Raw genomic sequence first — 16,999 nt, 5'->3', positions numbered from 1 at the left:
TCTCCAACTGCTGTGAAGCTTGGGTTACTTTTTTCCCCATAGGGCTGTCAAGGGGACTCTGATTTCTATTCAATCACACGCATTTTTGTCATGATTAAAGCTGCTAATTTTTCTTGAATGTTAGATGGGGCTTTAGACACAATGATTTTATGTACTTAAAAAGTAATATGCTTGGGCTTCCCAGGTGGCACAGTGGTTGAGAGTCCGCCTGCCGATGCAGGGGACACGGGTTCGTGCCCCGGTCCGGGGAGATCCCACATGCCACGGAGCGGCTGGGCCCGTGAGCCATGGCCGCTGAGCCTGCGCGTCCGGAGCCTGTGCTCCGAAACAGGAGAGGGCGCAACAGTGAGAGGCCCGCGTACCGCAAAAAAAAAAAAAAAAAAAAAAGTAATATGCTTTAGAGAAGCTTTCTATTTAAAGAAATAAAATATGTTAGCTTATAAGAAAATGCATTCATTTTCATGTAAATAGTTACTGAATGCCTGCTATGTGCAAGACTACAGCAGATGTTAAGAACTACATGGACCCTGCCCTTAAGGGAATTATAATCTAGGAGAACAGATAACAAATGTATACACATAGAGCTAAAATAAGATTGGGAATGACAGGTGCCATAAAAGCAGCATGTAGATAAATGCCCTAGGAGTTCTAAGGAGGGAAATATTACCTCTAGCTTTGGTTATCAAGAAAGTAAAAGAGAAAAGCTCTCTGAAGATTATAGATAATTACATTACAGCCAGTATATTCTGACTGATTTTGTTCTAGTGTTGTATTTCAGGCCCCATGCCTACGTGAGAGCCTCTGTACCCACCACTGATATTCCTTATATTCCATTTGCAGTAGATTTTCCATATGTGTTCTCATTGTCAATAGAATTCTGTTGTGTAGTTCATCAGAAGGCTTGTATTGTTAGGGCTCTCAACATGTGCCTTACTTGTAGGACAAGAAATACTTATCCTGGGCCAACCTCTCCCTCTGATCCCAGTTTTGTCACCTTACTTTTCCAGGGACCTGTCATCATTCCCATCTGTAAAACCAGTTTCACTGAGCTGATCTTAGTGTTCTGAGCAGTTGTTTTCATTTAAGTTTGTATTTACAAGAGATAGTGAAGATAAAGGTCTATTAGCTAATGACTGCTGTCCTCTCTGCTTAAACAACTTACTTAGGTGTGATCATGATGGCTGTGGAAAAGCATTTGCAGCAAGCCACCACCTTAAAACTCACGTCCGTACACATACTGGTGAGTTTCGGCTAATTTTTATCTTGTAACCTTCATTGAGTCAGTAAATATCTGTACTTCCATTGAGACCTGTAGAGCTTTGTGGAGAGAGCAAGCCTAATCATTTGGCCTTCACCTATAATGTTTGAGTTTCTTTCAGAGGTAAAAAGGATCTAAAGATTGGACTCAGGAGTCCAACCTTAAGAAATAAAACCAATGCAGAGATTCTCAGAAAAGAATCTGGGGGGAAGAAGCTAATCTTCTCTTTTAACTTCCCAGGAGCAGGCCATTCTCAGTGCTTTGCTCTACATTAAATTTTAGGACTGGAATGATTAACTTGTAATTTATCCAACTTATTACTTGAACCCTTATTAGAATATTTACTTCCCTCTGTTAGGGGAAAGTACATGTCTTAATCCAGTGAAATGATTTTATGGTAAAATTAATACCTCTTGTCATTCTTGCAGGTGAAAGACCCTTTTTCTGCCCCAGTAATGGCTGTGAGAAAACATTCAGCACTCAATACAGTCTCAAAAGTCACATGAAAGGTCACGATAACAAAGGAAATTCATACAGTGCACTTCTAAATCACAATGGATCAGAGGTGTGCAGTGTTTTGTCTCTTGTTTTGATCTGGGCACCATAGAACAGCAACAGTTGTTTGTATATCAAAATAAAAGGTTAAAATGCCTTCTCTCTAAATCTGTTAGTGAGAGAGAAGAAATCAGTGTCAAGATCTATGTCTTTGTGATGAGGTGGTGGAAGCCAGAAATTTCACCAGGCTCCCTATGCTTCAGCCCCTGATTCGGCTCCACCTCCCCTCCGTCAGGTGTGGTGGAAGAGATGTCTTGGAACCAGAGGTCTCAGAATGGCTTCCAAAGTGTCAGCCAGGTGCTCTCAAAGGGTGTTATTTTCCCATTCATGTCTATAAAATGGTACATCTGCACTTGAGTTTGGGACATGAGTTAATGATTTGCTTCACACATTCACTAATCCATCATTGGAGACCCAGGCGGAGTCTGGGGGGTTCCCTGCCCTTTTGAATTGTCTGCAGACCAAAAGGTTTGAGAGCCACCGCCTTAAGGCACTGAACCACAGAACAAGACTCTGCGGACTTTTAGGTGGTTTTGTCTGTTCTTTACCAAGCCCTTCCACCACATCTCCCTCTCCTCTACAGCTTCTTTCCAGAGAGGTACTGGGATAAATTTACTGTTATTACTTCTGATATGGTATTGGGTAACTTACCTTATGTCTTTTGAACCCAGGAACTGAGAATTGTTATTATTTTGCTATTTCATAGATAAAGAAACTGAAGCACACTGACCCCCTTTTGAATAATGCGGTTCTTAAAGTATGTAATACAGTTTTGATTTGGGGAAAGGCAGCATAATTTAATTCTGTGGTTTCTAATTTTTAAAGAACAAAGGATCCCTTTAAAAGGACTCTGATTTGAATGTGTTTTATTAGTAATAACTCCCCCTGTGTTTTATTAGTAACAATAACTAATATTTACTGAATTTTTACTATATGCCAAGTACTGTGCTGTTTTTCTGTGAATTATCTTACTCACAAGAGGTCAGTATTGTTACTATTTCCATATCACTGATAAAGAAACCTGAGGCAAGGAGAAATTAAATAACTTGCCTAAATATCCAAAGCTTGTAATTAGTCCCCTTTAGGCAGGCAGGCTGATTCCAGAGCCTGGTTCTTGACCCCTATGTCATAAGAGGCAAAACAGCACTGGTTGGGCTTCCCTGGTGGCGCAGTGGTTGAGAGTCCGCCTGCCAATGCAGGGGACACGGGTTCGTGCCCCGGTCCGGGAGGATCCCATATGCTGCGGAGCGGCTGGGCCCGTGAGCCATGGCCGCTGAGCCTGCGCGTCCAGAGCCTGTGCTCCGCGACGGGAGAGGCCACAACAGTGAGAGGCCCACGTACCGCAAAAAACAAAACAAAACAAAACAAAAAGCCAGCACTGGTTGCGAAGAGTGTGAATTCACATCCAGGCTCCACAACTAGGCACATGACCTTAGGCAAATGACTTCTTTGCGCCCCAGTCTCTTCCTCTGTAAAACCAGATGAAAATACTAAGATTTGAGAGTGTTTGTGTACAAAGCTGCATTTATGAAGTCATGATCAATTTTCTTGTTTTTGTAACAATCTGAGGACAGTTTCTTGCCACAGTCTCTATGCATTGGAGGGCCCTAGTGCACAGTGCCCAGACCTCACCTACTCTGGATGGCTGTTCGCTCCCCAGGGGAGGGAATCTCCTCTAGTCTCAGTCTTTCAGCGCCATGGAGATTGCCTTTGAGTCCTAAATTTATATCTCCAGCCCGGATTAACCTTCCGCTTGATGTCTCCACCCAGCTGTCACCTAGGTTTCCCAGTCTTGACATGTCCCAACCTGTTCCTCCTGCAGTCTGTCCCATCTTAGTAAATGGCACCTCTGTTTTTCTAGTGGAGCAGACCAAAAATCTTAGAGTCATTCTTAACTCCTTTTCTTCCCCCATACCCCCCCATCCACCAGCAAAGTCTATCAACCCTACCTTGAGAATATATCTAGAATCTGATCTGATTACTTCATTCAAGCCACTGTCATTTTTTGGCCTGGATTACTGCAGTCACCCGCTGAGTGGTTTTCTTAGCACCTTTCCCACTCTTCTCCCCACTGCTACTCTGTCCATGTCTGTCCTCTGCTCATAACCCTTCAGTAGCTTCTTGTATCGCTTGAAGTAAAAGAATCTTTACAGTGGTCCAGAAGGCCCTAGACACTCTGTCCTGGTCACTTCTCTCACCTCATTTACGTCACTTCCTTTCACTTCAGCCGTACCGCCCCCCTTGTGGTTCCTTGAGCAAGGGAAGCCCACTCTTGCCTCCAGGCCTTTGTACTTGCTATACTCTGTGTGAGACACTTCTCCCACGTATGTGCATGGCCCATGCCCTCTTTCCTTCAGTATCTGCTCAAAGCCCACCTTATCTAAGAGGCCTTCCCTAATCTAATAGAAGGGCAGCTCTTACCCTGGCCTTCCCTACTCTGCTTACCCTCCGTAGCACATATCATCATCTTGTGTACTGTATATTTATTTGGTTTTTTTGTCTGCACCCCCTCCCCACACTAGAATGGAAGCTCTCTGGTGGCAGGGACTTTGTTTTCTTTATTATTGTATCCCTGGGCCTGAAACAGTGCCTAATACATAGTAGATGCTCAGTGAGCATTTGTTGAATGCACGCGTGAATGGGAACAACTGATCCATGAGGTAAAGCAGGGTTACCACATGAAGTATGTGAATTCCAACTGGCATTCTAGGAATCGAGAATTCAGAGTTAGCCCAGACAGCCATATATGAATAATAACCCCTCAGTACCACTCTGAGTAAGGGTCCCTGAGATGCCCATGTTGGGGACACAGTGATGTAATGGAAGGAAGATGGACTTTCAGTCAGAAGCACTGGGTTTGTGTTATGCTAATTAGCTGTGTGATTTTGGACAGTTCACTGCTAGTCTTAGCATTAATGTTCTCTCATACTTAAAATGGGAATGTGAAATAATACTTCGAAGGTTTATATGAATAGTAAATGAGAGCATGTGAAATTGCTTTATCAGTGGTAAGACCAATTATACAAATATTATCCATTTCATATTATTATAGTTTTTGTTACTCTGGAGCCTGAGTCATAAGATAATTCTTAAACTCTATTAACTATCTTGAAGAATGTAAGAGATTTCTTCTTAAGAATGTCAGGATTTTAAAAATTGAAATAATTCACATAGCCCTTGCTTTGAATGGTTTTTTACTCTCTAGACATTTGGAACCTTAGGGACACTGTAATCAAGTGTGTTATTACCTGATCGGCTACTGTAAATCCTGATTTTTTTTTTTGTTACTTAATTAGAATTTTTTTTTTCTTTCACAGGATACAAATCACTCACTTTGTCTGAGGAATTTAAGCCTTCTGTCCACAGATTCCGAATTTCAAGAAAATTCCAATACAGTAAGTGTACCTGTGATTATGGGTGCCATTAAAATAAGTGCAAGAATTGAGCCCTCCCTTTGGTGGGAAAATTGAGGGAGGCCAGTCTTTGAAGTCTTTCAGATTGAGTTGTGTTCAGTTACTAACCATTCAGGGTGTTTTGCTTTTGTTTCCTGATAAGAGCTCTCATTGGAGAGGTTGTTCTCTCTGACGTGTAGTGCCTTTTGACCTAGATCACTCACTTGATAACCTCCTGCCCCAGAAAATGTCTGTCTTTATTCATTTAGCAAATATTTCTTGAGTGGCTACTCCGTCGGGCAGAGTGCTGGTGCTGAGCTCGTGGTGGTGGTGGTGAAGTAGCTGTGGTCTGTCCTTGAGGAGCTTAAAATTCATCCGCTGTAAGGGGGAGCCAGGATTCCATTTCCAGACTTTTCTCAAGCCCTGCCAGTCTGACCAAAGTCAGTTTTTTCCTTTCTTTGAGCTCACTACACGGGGGTTCTGAGGAGGACCTCCTCTACAGGCCCTCTGCTAGGGGACAACACCAGTGTCTCTTGATCTGCTTGCTTTGGTTCCCTCTGCCATTGCCATGGCTCCATGATGTATCTTGCCAACTGCCGCGTCAATCCTGAGCTTACACTCCTTCAAGAGGACCTGTGAGCTTTACTGGGTCACCGACACTGGTGGTTAAGTGTGCATTTTTTGTTGTTTTTCTCTGGTAAGTAAATATAGCTTAGGTCAGATTTTCTGTGAGTATATGCATAATAAATAAGGAGGAATCAATGTGATAGGAAGGATTTGAACAGAGACTGAGTGACTCAGGAATGCTGTGAAAAAGTGTTTCTCAAATTGTGAATGGTGGAGTCATCTGCAGCTCTTCTGCAACGTAGGTTCTTGGGCCTCTCCCAAACCAACTGAGTCAGTATCCTCCAGAAGGGGCACCTGACACTGCAATTTTATATTAGCACACCAAGGCCTGGGTTCTCCTGGTAATGGCAGAACTGCTCTTATCAGACCAGCCCTCCCACAGAAAACAACTGTATATGCTGGACAAAATATAAAAACAACTACTTGAAGGCACCAGAGAGCAACCCAAACAGGCAGAGGTAACGCTTGGAAGAAGGGGCCACTGGGAAGATAGCAAAGGCACTGGATGGATCTTCAGGCTTTATGGTTTATCCATCTCAGGGAAAGTCCTGGTTGATACCAAACAAGATGGCCCAGGCTCAGTAAACACTCCGTCTTACTGGCTTGACTAACCAGAGGACAGAGTTCAGGGCTACCACAGCTCCTGGAAAGTCGGGGGGTTGGCCTGGAAAGGAGAGAGCCACAATGGGGGGCGTCCTGAGTTCTGTGTATAAGCTGTGTCCAAACCTCTAGTTGACCCCTGAACTGTGGGTGTGTGGGGCAGACACTTAAGCAGCCCAGCTGAGGCTAAAGAGCTGGACAAAGATTACAGCTGCCATCCACTGCAGGGAAGACAGAGCTTGGAGTTGGAGCATAGCCAAGTCACCGGAATGTTAAAGCAAACACCAAATACTCTTCCAAGAAGTGTAACAGAATCCTTAGTCTCTACAACATATCATTTGCAATGTCCAGGGTTATCCAAAATTTGTGAACATAAGAAGACACGGGAAGGGACTTCCCTGGTGGTCCAGTGGCTAAGACTCCACCCTCCCAATGCAGGGGGCCCAGGTTCGATCCCTGGTCAGGGAACTAAATCCCACATGCCACAACGAAGATCCCACGTGCTGCAACTAAGACCTGGTGCAGCCAAATAAATAAATAAATATTAAAAAAAAAAAAAAAAGAAGAAGAAGACATGGGAAAACAGTACCCCTACTCAAGAGAAAAGGTAATCTATGGAGACTGACCCCAAGATGAGCTAGAAATTAGAATTAGTGGGCAGACATTTCTAAGTAGCTCTTAAATGCTCAAGCACATAAAGGAAGATGCTTGTAATGATTTAATAAATAGGAAATCTCAGCAGAGAAATAGAAACTATAAAAAAAAAGTGTTCCAAATGGAAATTCTGGAACTGAAAATATATTGAAATTTTAAAATTCACCGGATGGGCTCAACAGCAGGTTGGAAATGACAGAAGAAAGAATCAGTTAAATTGAAGAGAGATCAGTAGAAATTAACCAATCTGAAGAACAAAGAAAAAATTAAAGAAGCACTTCATATGATTGTTTGGCATATTCACATTTCAGAGCTAGTGCTCTAAATGAAGCTAATGCACACATGTGTGGCCAAGATTGCCCTCTAAGCCACACAACCTAAAATTTCTGGGTATAATATCTCCTTAATCTCAAGAGATCGTATGAAATGGTTTATGCATCCACTCCCTGGCTGGGGCTGTGACATATGACTGAGGAGCTTTCTGAAGCCCTGGGGTCACCAGGTGAGGAATCATATGAGGGGACATTGAGTACTTGTAAAAAAAAAAAAAGAAAAGGAAAGCTTTTTCTGCCATAATTTACAGCAGCAAGAGAGAGGCCTGCTCTTCTCCCTTGGAATCAAATTATTTGTTGTCTCCTTGTCACCCAGCATTTATCCCAGAATTGGAAATAGGCTCATTTTTAGTCTTTCAACTAAGACCACAGTTCCTTGAAGTAATAGGATTAATTTTGCTCTGCTTGCTTTAAAAAAAAAATGATGATGAATTGTTAAAATTAAATGATATATTTTTATGAAATCATCATTTTACAGGTTCCTGGGCAGCCACATGCTTGTGTGTCCTAGGAGTGAACTTGGGCTGAAGTGGTGGGGAGCGGCCCGCTGGGCCTTTTGGCTCCTGAGCTTCAGGACCCGTCCTGTTCCCAGACAGCTCAGTGTTCTTGTGTCTCTTTGCTCCAGGCCCCAGAGGCTTAGCCTGTTCTGTCTCCTCTACTTTGAGGGGCAGTTCCCACTCACTCTGCCCCCAGGGTTGTTGCCCTAAAGCCTGGCAGTGGCTGAGTCACAGTCCCCTCAGCACCTTCCTTTTTTCTTTCTTTTAATTAAGAAAAACTTTTTATTGAGGTATAATATACATGCAGAAAAGTACACCTATCATGTACACCTTGATGAATCATCACAATTCATCATATCCAGGTAACCAGCACCCAATTCAAGAAACAGAACATTCCCAGCACCCCAGAAGACCCCCTCAGTCCCCCTAACAGCCATTACCTCTCCCTAAGGATAACCACTGTCATGACTTCTCACAACCTAAGATGAGTTTTCTCTGTTTTTGTGATTTGTATAATTGGAATCATGTGGTATATACTCGTTTGTGCTGGCTTCTTTCTTGCAACATTTGGTTTGAGAAATTAATCCATGTTGTTGCATTTAGTAATAGATTATTCATTCTCATTGTTGAACAGTATTACACTAAACGAATATAATAGAGTTCCTTCGGTCGACTGCCCTTGGGCATTTGGATAGTTTCTAGTTTGGAGCCATTCTGATAGTGCTGCTGTAAACATTCTTGTGCATAATCTTTTGAAGTCACACAGACTCATTCCTTTTTTTAACAGTGTTGTTCCTGATAATGATTCGTAAACAGGTAGAACAAAAAAAAACAACCACGAAGGAGTTCAAAGTGGGTGGCACATCTTTATTGGGTTATAAAATAGTGGCTTATAATCAACACTTTAAGGACATCAGTAGAATAGAAAATATCAGAAGACATTGCACATAATAAGGATAGGATCTGTTTCATAGAGTTTTGTTTCAGTCGTACATACAGATATGTATGTAACATGAAATATATATATATATATATAATATATTTCCTACTTTGTGTCATGATGAAAAGTTTGAAGGCACTGTTTTGGCCTGTGATTCTTAACTCCCTCTGGACTAGAAGCTGGAAGCCTTACATAGGTTTCTGCCTTCAGCTTCTACCATGCTGGCCATCAGCTTCACTGAACTTCCCCTCTCATTCTGCCAGTTGTGGAGTCATGGTAGAATAATTGGACCCTCTTGGCTCAAGTGGACAGTTCATCTCGGAGGCCCTCTAGATTGGTGGACAGCTCCATTCGCTGTGTTTCCGCCCAGCCCCAAAGAGATCCTTCCCCCTCCCAGAAGCAAAGTTGATGCAAAATGCCCTTAAAGCTCAAGCTGGCACCAGGTCAGAGTCTAGCCTGAAGATAAGTTTTGTGCGGTCTATACCGTGCTTTTAAATTGTTTTCAGTTGCTTGTTTTCAATTATAAATCAGTAGGTTTCATGTAAAAATCTAGGTTTTGAACCGGCCCTGAGCTCTGGTGACCCCCTGTGTGTGGCCTGTGGCCGCCCTCAGCTGAGCCCGCAAGTGTGGCCGAGGCTTTGCCACAGCCCCTGCCCTCTGCTTCACTTCTTTCTGTTGCTCCCTGGGCTCTTGAACATGGTTGCCTTTGCCACCCTTGCTGCACAAAATGCGAAGTGGAGGTGGGCTGCAGAGAAAAGAGTTGCTGCTTTTCCCCTTCCCTTAGCTGAAGGGAAGCCTGGAGGTGGTGCCTGTCAGCAGTCAGGCCCTTGGGTCCCTAGGTGCTCTCTTTTGTTTTCTCATATCTTATATTTCCATAAATGCCTCTGACCTTTTCTTAGTTTTAAGTTACAAAGAAACTTGCAATGACAAACAGTAGTGAGTCTAAGGCCATCACTATTGTCTGTCATTATAAGTTTCCTTATATTGTTGATTCACTACCATGTGTACATATTAGAATAGCATAGACATTGTGTAATATCCTTGGAAGATATTCACAATATGTTATTATTGTGTTATTATTATGTTATTACATGAGAAAAGCAAGTTCCAAGTAACAAATATTATACAACCCCATTTTTATGTAGAATTTGGTCTTTTAGAGCAGGGGTCAACAAAATTTTTATAAAGCGCCAGATAGATATTTTCGGCTTTGTGGCCCATACATCCCCTGTCACAACTTCTCAAATCTGCCACTGCAGTGCAAAAGCAACCTAGACAATCCAGAAATGAACAGGAGTACCTGTTCCAATACAACTTTATTTACAGAAACAGGCATTCAGCCAGCAAGTCAGTTTGCCAACTCCTGCTTTAGAGTGTTTGAGGACCCAGATCTTCAGCATCTGAGGCTTAGGGGAATAAATGTCACCTTGGGAAAGGAGAAGTTAGAAACAAGAAGCATATCCAGAGGTCATTCTAGTAATTTAGTTTTTTTTTAATTTATTTATTTTTATTTATTTATTTTTGGCTGTGTTGGGTCTTTGTTGCTGCGCGCAGGCTTTCTCTAGTTGCGGCGAGCGGGGGCTACTCTTCGTTGCGGTGCGCGGGCTTCTCATTGCGGTGGCTTCTCTTCTTGTGGAGCACGGACTCTAGGCGCGCGAGCTTCAGTAGTTGTGGCACACAGTCTCAGTAGTTGTGGCGCACGGGTTCTAGAGCGCAGGCTCAGTAGTTGTGGCGCACGGGCTTAGTTGCTCTGCGGCATGTGGGATCTTCCTGGACCAGGGCTCAAATCCGTGTCCCCTGCATTGGCAGTCGGATTCTTAACCACTGCGCCACCAGGGAAGCCCCAGAGATTATTCTAGTTCTGCTGCTCTGTGCGCTCTCGTGGTGAAGACCTGCTTTCGGATGGCGAGCCTTACACCTTTGTTTCTGTCTCTGACACAGGGCCAGAACATTTTCAGCACACTTTCACCAGCAATCATTTTTGAACCAATGTTCCAGAAGTCAGATGATCCAGCAATTCAGGAAGATCCTCAACAGACAGGTTTGTTATACAGACTCTCTTCCTGCCCAAATCTCTGCACTGGGAATGGGAATTCACACTTGTTGACACAGTGTAGATGTCAAGCACAGTGAAATATTTCAGTTCCTTTAATGAAGTGTACTTTCAGCGAGGGGTCAGAAAAGGATGGGCTTTTCAGTTCAATTCCATCTTTTTTTCCCCTACTTCCCTCATCAAGGGTTTACTTGAGGATCTACTTTCCCTGGACCCTCAAAAGAAGAGGGTCCCCTTTTCCGAAAGCTCTTGTTGGCTTTAAAAAGTGAGAGGAGTTGTGAGCTCTTTCTCCTGATGTGACACCTCCGTTCATGAGTGGGCGGGATCCACAAACGAAACTTCAGATGCGTAGATCAGATTGTGTTTGAATGAAAATCTGTCCCTGAAGCTTCACAATAGTCAGAAAGTGTGTTCACTGATCATATGCCAAGAAAAGGATGTCTAAGCTCTTTTCCGGAAAAGCCGTAGGACACATTTTTTTATGGTTAGACCCATACTAGGTCTTCACGTTTAGAAAGTAAGGTTGATTGTGAAGCCTGGTGCTTTGACCAGAGGGGTCATTAAATGAAAAGCAGAAAGCCAGCCTGCCAGCATTGGAGGAATCAACTGTGTCTTTGGTGTAGCCCATAATGACTGTGTTTTTGTGGCTCATATAAGGCTTGGAATATGTATATATATTTCTATTTCTTTTTCTTGCCAGCTGCCTTGATTGAACATTTTAATGGTGATGCAGAGTCAGTCAGTGATGTTCTGCCATCCACAAGACATTCAGCATCTTTATCTCTTCCACTTGTACTGCAGCCTGGCATCTCCGAGCCACCCCAGCCTCTACTACCAGCCTCAGCACCGTCTGCTCCTCTGCCTGCTCCCTCCCTAGGAACTGGTTCCCAGCAAGCTGCATTTGGCAACCCCCCTGCTCTCTTACAACCTCCAGAAGTGCCTGTTCCCCACAGCACACAGTTTGCTGCTAATCATCAAGAGTTTCTTCCGCACCCCCAGGCACCGCAGCCCATCGTGCCGGGACTTTCTGTTGTCGCTGGGGCTTTGGCGTCAGCAGCGGCAGTGGCGTCAGCCATGGCAGCACCGCCTCAAACACAGAGTACTACTGAGCCCCTGCCGGCTATGGTCCAGACTCTGCCCCTGGATGCCAACTCCGTCCTAACTAGTAATCCCACTATAACGATCACCCCGGCTCCCAGCACGACTCTCCTGCAGCCCAGCCTCGTCATGGGAGAACAGAACTTACAGTGGATACTGAATGGTGCCACCAGCTCACCACACACCCAAGAACAAATGGTAAGTATTATGTGGAAATGGATCCAGTGGGGTGAAGTGTATTTCCATGGGTGACATGTTCAGAGGCTTTTACTTCAAAAAGGAAAATGGCTGTCATATCCACCCTGAAACATGTCATTGTAACACTTAGTCGTTTCCCCATAATCAAGCAAGTATAAACCCAGGACTGCTGCAGTCAGTACCTGCAGTGGAGAGGTCGAGGCAGAGAAACAGCCTTCAAGTTTACCTGGATATTTCAGCTGTGGTCTAATCCTGTCAGCTAGGACAGGAGAGCCTGAGAACATTTCAGGAAAGCGGGTTCTTGTCCAAGGCAGAGTCCAGACTGGGATGAGGGACTGATGTGACCCCATCAGATGGAAGCAGACAGCAGTAGCCAAGTCAGAGAAGTGATCTGTGCTCCCAGAGCAAACCGTAGTGCCACTTTCTACCGAAGTGTGTGGTCTTGATGACTAAGGAAATGACTTGGTCGTTCAATTGAATATATTTTGAGGGCCTGCTATTTATCAGATACCACACAGGATACTCTTGGGGATATGGAAAAGTGAAAAAACCACGATCTCTTTTTCATAAAAACCTATATTCTAGTTAAAAAGGCTAAAATGCCTAAAAGAAAGTTAACACTACCAGTAGGTAAAGTGTCAAATAAAAATAATGGTAATAAAAAAATAACAATAGCTGTAATTTATTGAGCCCTTACTAATGTGTATAAGGCTTACTGTGCTAACTAAGCACTTTTTAAAATCGAGGGTCTAACATGTGCCAGTCATTACCTTAGGTACCTTATTTTTAGATTATATTTTTTTAGGTTTTATTGAACAGGTAGAACAGAGAATTTCCATACACTTCCTGCTCCCTGCCCCCGCCAGCCTAGTTTTCCCTTTTATTAACATCTTGCATCAGTGTGGTACATTTGTTATAATTGGTGAATTAATATCGATGCATTACTATTCACTAAAGTTCATAGTTTACCTTAGGGTTCACTCTTGGTATAGTATGGTTCTGTGGGTTTTGACAAATGCATGATGTCATATTTCTACCATTACAGTATCCAGAATAGTTTCACCACCCTAAAAATCTCCTCTGCTTCACTTCTTCATCCCATCTCCCTCTCCCCCTCTCCCTGAGCAACCACTGATCTTTTTATTGTCTCTATATGTCTGTGTCTCTAGATGTCACTCACCATGCTAAGTACTTTTTAATGATTTAATCACAACAGGCCTAGGAGGTAGATAATGATTTTACCAGTGCAGAGCTGAGGCCCAGAGAAGTTAATTGACTAGCCCAAGGTCACACAGCTTACAAGTGGCGAAGCACAGACAGACCAATCCCAGAGCCCATGCTCTTGACTGCTACATAGTGCTGCCAGATGAGGGGTTTAGAGACTAAAGGCTTGTTGGTTGGGCATACAGGTCAGGTGAGCCTTGAAGTATGAGTAGGATTTAGATGGAGAAAAGGATATACTAAGTGAGAGAAAGTCTGGGTGGATGTATGATGCAATCAAACAAACTGGAAAGGTAGGTTAGAGCTAAATAGTGAGTACTCAAATTCCATAAATGGGATGGGTGCCAACCACCTCTGGAGGCAACCTAGTTCCAGTCTCAGGTGGCCAGAGTCACTGGAAGGGTCTTTTCAGCATTATGACCCAATCAATCTGCTTCCATGTAGTTGGGTTTTCTGGTTGGTACTGTTGTTTTCATTATTCAAAATTATTTTCAGGGACTTCCCCGGCGGTCCAGTGGTGAAGACTCCGTGCTTCCGCTGCAGGGGGCGCGGGTTCAGTCCCTGGTCGGGGAGCTAAGATCCCGCATGCTGTGCGGCGAGGCCAAAAAAAACAAAAGAAAGAAAATTATTTTCATTATTTTTATTGTTCATATATTTGCTGATGGCTATGTACAGAAAGTGATCATACTTTCTCATTTATGATAGTGGCATTTTTTTCTTTTTTCTTCCAGTTTTATTGAGATATAATTGACATACAGCAGTGTATAAGTTTAAGGTGTACAGCACAATGACACAAGTTTCCTGAGCATCCATCATCTCATACAGATACAGAATTAAAGAAATAGAAAAAAATGTGTGCGTGTGATGAGAACTTTTAGGATTTACTCTTCTAACAACTTTCATATTAACCTACAGCAGTGTTAATCATGTTTATCACATTGCTCATTACATCCCTAGTACTTCTTTATCTTATAACTGGAAATTTGGATCTTTCGACTGCCCTCATCCAATTCCCCCTCTCCCCACCCTACCCCTGCCTCTGCTAACCACATATCTGATCTCTTTTTCAATGAATTTGTTTGTTTGTTTGTTTGTTTTTGCGGTATGCGGGCCTCTCACTGTTGTGGCCTCTCCCGTTGCGGAGCACAGGCTCCGGATGCGCAGGCTCAGCAGCCATGGCTCACGGGCCCAGCCGCTCCGCGGCATGTGGGATCTTCCCACACCAGGGCACGAACCCGTGTCCCCTGCATCGGCAGGTGGACTCTCAACCACTGCGCCACCAGGGAAGCCCTGTTTGTTTGTTTTGAAGTATGATTGACCTACCTCTGTTAGTTCCTGTTACACAACATAGTGATATTTCTGTACCTTTCAAAATGATCACCATGTTAAGTCTAGTTACGATATGTCACCATCCAAAGATTTACATACTTATTGACTGTATTCCCCACACTGTACATTTCCTACCCATGACTCATTTATTTCGCAACTGGATTTTTGCACTTCTTACTCTCCTTCACCTATTTCCCTCCTCCCCTCTGGCAACCACATGCCTCCATGTAGTTTTTAATCTTCTTTTCCTGGATCTGCCCTGGGGAACTGCATGGAACAGTTCATTCCTTTTCCATCCAATTCATTTTCATGTATTTAAGTATGGGTCTCATTTCTCCATCATTATTTTATAGTGTCCTCTCCTATAACTTAGCCAGAAGCTTTCACGTTCCTCCTAGACTCATCTTAGAGGCACTTTTTTTTTCCTTAAAAGGATGAAAGATAAAGCCCTTTTTAATATAAGACTTGAAGAAAGCAGAAACCCTATAGCCAGTTGAATCGGAAGTGTACTAAAGTGAGGGGTTATTTCTGGGCATGACCTGATAGTCCTACTTGGTAACCATATAAATAGCTAGTGTTTGCTGAATGCTCACGGTGTGCCCCAGGCTCCACACACATCATCTCATTTCATCCTTTTGGGGGCCTTTGGGAGAGTCTTTGGTTGGCGTCCCTGTTTTTACAGATGAGGAAACTGCGACTCTAAGAGGTTAAATTACTTGCCTGACCTCAACAACTAAGTGGCCGAGCTTGGACTTGACTCCATGTGTGACTGAGTCCAGGGCTTACCCTTGAGCATGTGCCCCATGCAGCTTACAGCACACTACCCAGGGCCTTCACAGGAGGTCTTCTGCCTGTGAGAGGGAGTCTTAGCCTGTTCTTAGCATGCAGCTTAGTCCTTGAGGGGAAAAAAGAACTTTCCAGTCTCATGGAAGTATTGGGGGTTGGCAGGGAGTGGAGAGCTTAGAGGGGAAGCTAGCCCTGGGGCTCCCTCTGAGAAGACCATCCACGTGAGAAAAGCAACCTTGGAGGAGCCTTTGGGTGCATAGAACCTACTGGATTAGGCAGCTGGGAGACAGCCAAGGAGTAGGGAGAGGACAAAGCCGGCTACATTGTCAGCACTGAATGTCAAACAGTGCGGTGACCTCATGTCAGAGCACAAACAAAAACATCGCTCAGTACAAAAATCCCTGAACACTGAGGGGTTTCTGTCCTCTTGGATGACCATTACAGCTGGGGAGGCTTTAGGCCCTTGGAGATCTGCCATATTTGAGTAGCCATAAATGTGATTTTTTTTTTTTTTTTCCAGCAGCAAGCATCTAAAGTTGAGAAGGTGTTTTTTACCACTGCAGTACCAGTAGCCAGTAGCACAGGTATGAAATTCTGTGTTAGCTTTAAAAGGAAGTCAACTCTCTTGGGCCCCTTGAGGCACAGTTATTTAATTGTTGCTTTGCCCGGGATTTCAACATTTTTTAAATTAAATTTATCACATTTGTATTATTAGAGTATTTAATATTCTTACAACTATTGAAAGTTACTGGACTTATAGCATAAATACCACATTTAACATTCTTTAACTAGTAACGGTTCTTTCCCTTTCATATATAGCCTTTAGGGAATTCCCTGGTGGTCCAGTGGTTAGGACTCTGTGCTTCCACTGCAGGGGGCCTGGGATCGATCCCTGGTCGGGGATCTAAGATCCTGCAAGCCACACTGCACGGCCAAAAAAATAAAATAAGATAATAAAAAAACAGATATAGGCTTTAATGTAGCCAGAAAAAAGTCTGCATAACAATCAATGCTAAAGAGAGCAGCTGTTAATTCACTGGACTCTCTTCTAATTACAGTAATGAAGAAACAGCATCTGGGTCAGAGACTCTTATAGAGCTAAAGGGTCCTTTCTCTCAAACTCTTCATTTTATAGATTAAGAAACTCAGGCCCTGAAAGATTAAATGAGTCCCCCAAATTCATAAGTGAGTTTGTGGCAAAGCCAAAGCACTAGTTCTTGGGCCTCCTGACTCCCTCCCATTCTGTTCTCTTGGCACCTTGGTCTCTAGCTCTTTTGAGACACACAAAGCCTGTGTGAATTCAGAGTGTGCATCTGCACAACACACATATGCAGAAGAGAAGGAATGTGCGTGCACACAAGGCTGGCTGTGTGTCCGAGACGGGGCTGCAAAGGTGAGCGGGATGTCCTAAAGGAGGTCAGAGCCTCTGGGGCAGGCGGGACTAAATGGCCTGGTACAG

The 16,999-nt window shown here is 43.6% G+C and overlaps 1 protein-coding gene across 1 annotated transcript in view; it reads left to right on the top strand.

Annotated features, from left to right (window-relative positions):
• MTF1 (metal regulatory transcription factor 1) overlaps positions 1–16,999 on the top strand; it is a gene marked incomplete at its 5' end in the record, with an annotated part of 37,693 nt that overhangs the window by 18,167 nt on the left and 2,527 nt on the right. The window contains 6 exons of the mRNA XM_079698198.1: positions 1,167–1,240; positions 1,687–1,823; positions 5,131–5,214; positions 10,797–10,896; positions 11,609–12,204; positions 16,061–16,124. Of these exons, the coding sequence (XP_079554324.1) occupies positions 1,167–1,240; positions 1,687–1,823; positions 5,131–5,214; positions 10,797–10,896; positions 11,609–12,204; positions 16,061–16,124 (1,055 nt within the window). The remainder of the gene's footprint in view (positions 1–1,166; positions 1,241–1,686; positions 1,824–5,130; positions 5,215–10,796; positions 10,897–11,608; positions 12,205–16,060; positions 16,125–16,999) is intronic.

This window comes from Hyperoodon ampullatus, assembly GCF_949752795.1.
Source record: "Hyperoodon ampullatus genome assembly, chromosome: 2".
Taxonomy (NCBI): domain Eukaryota; kingdom Metazoa; phylum Chordata; class Mammalia; order Artiodactyla; family Ziphiidae; genus Hyperoodon; species Hyperoodon ampullatus.
Note: the sequence above shows the minus strand (reverse complement) of the source record. Positions and strands in the feature narration are given on the sequence as shown.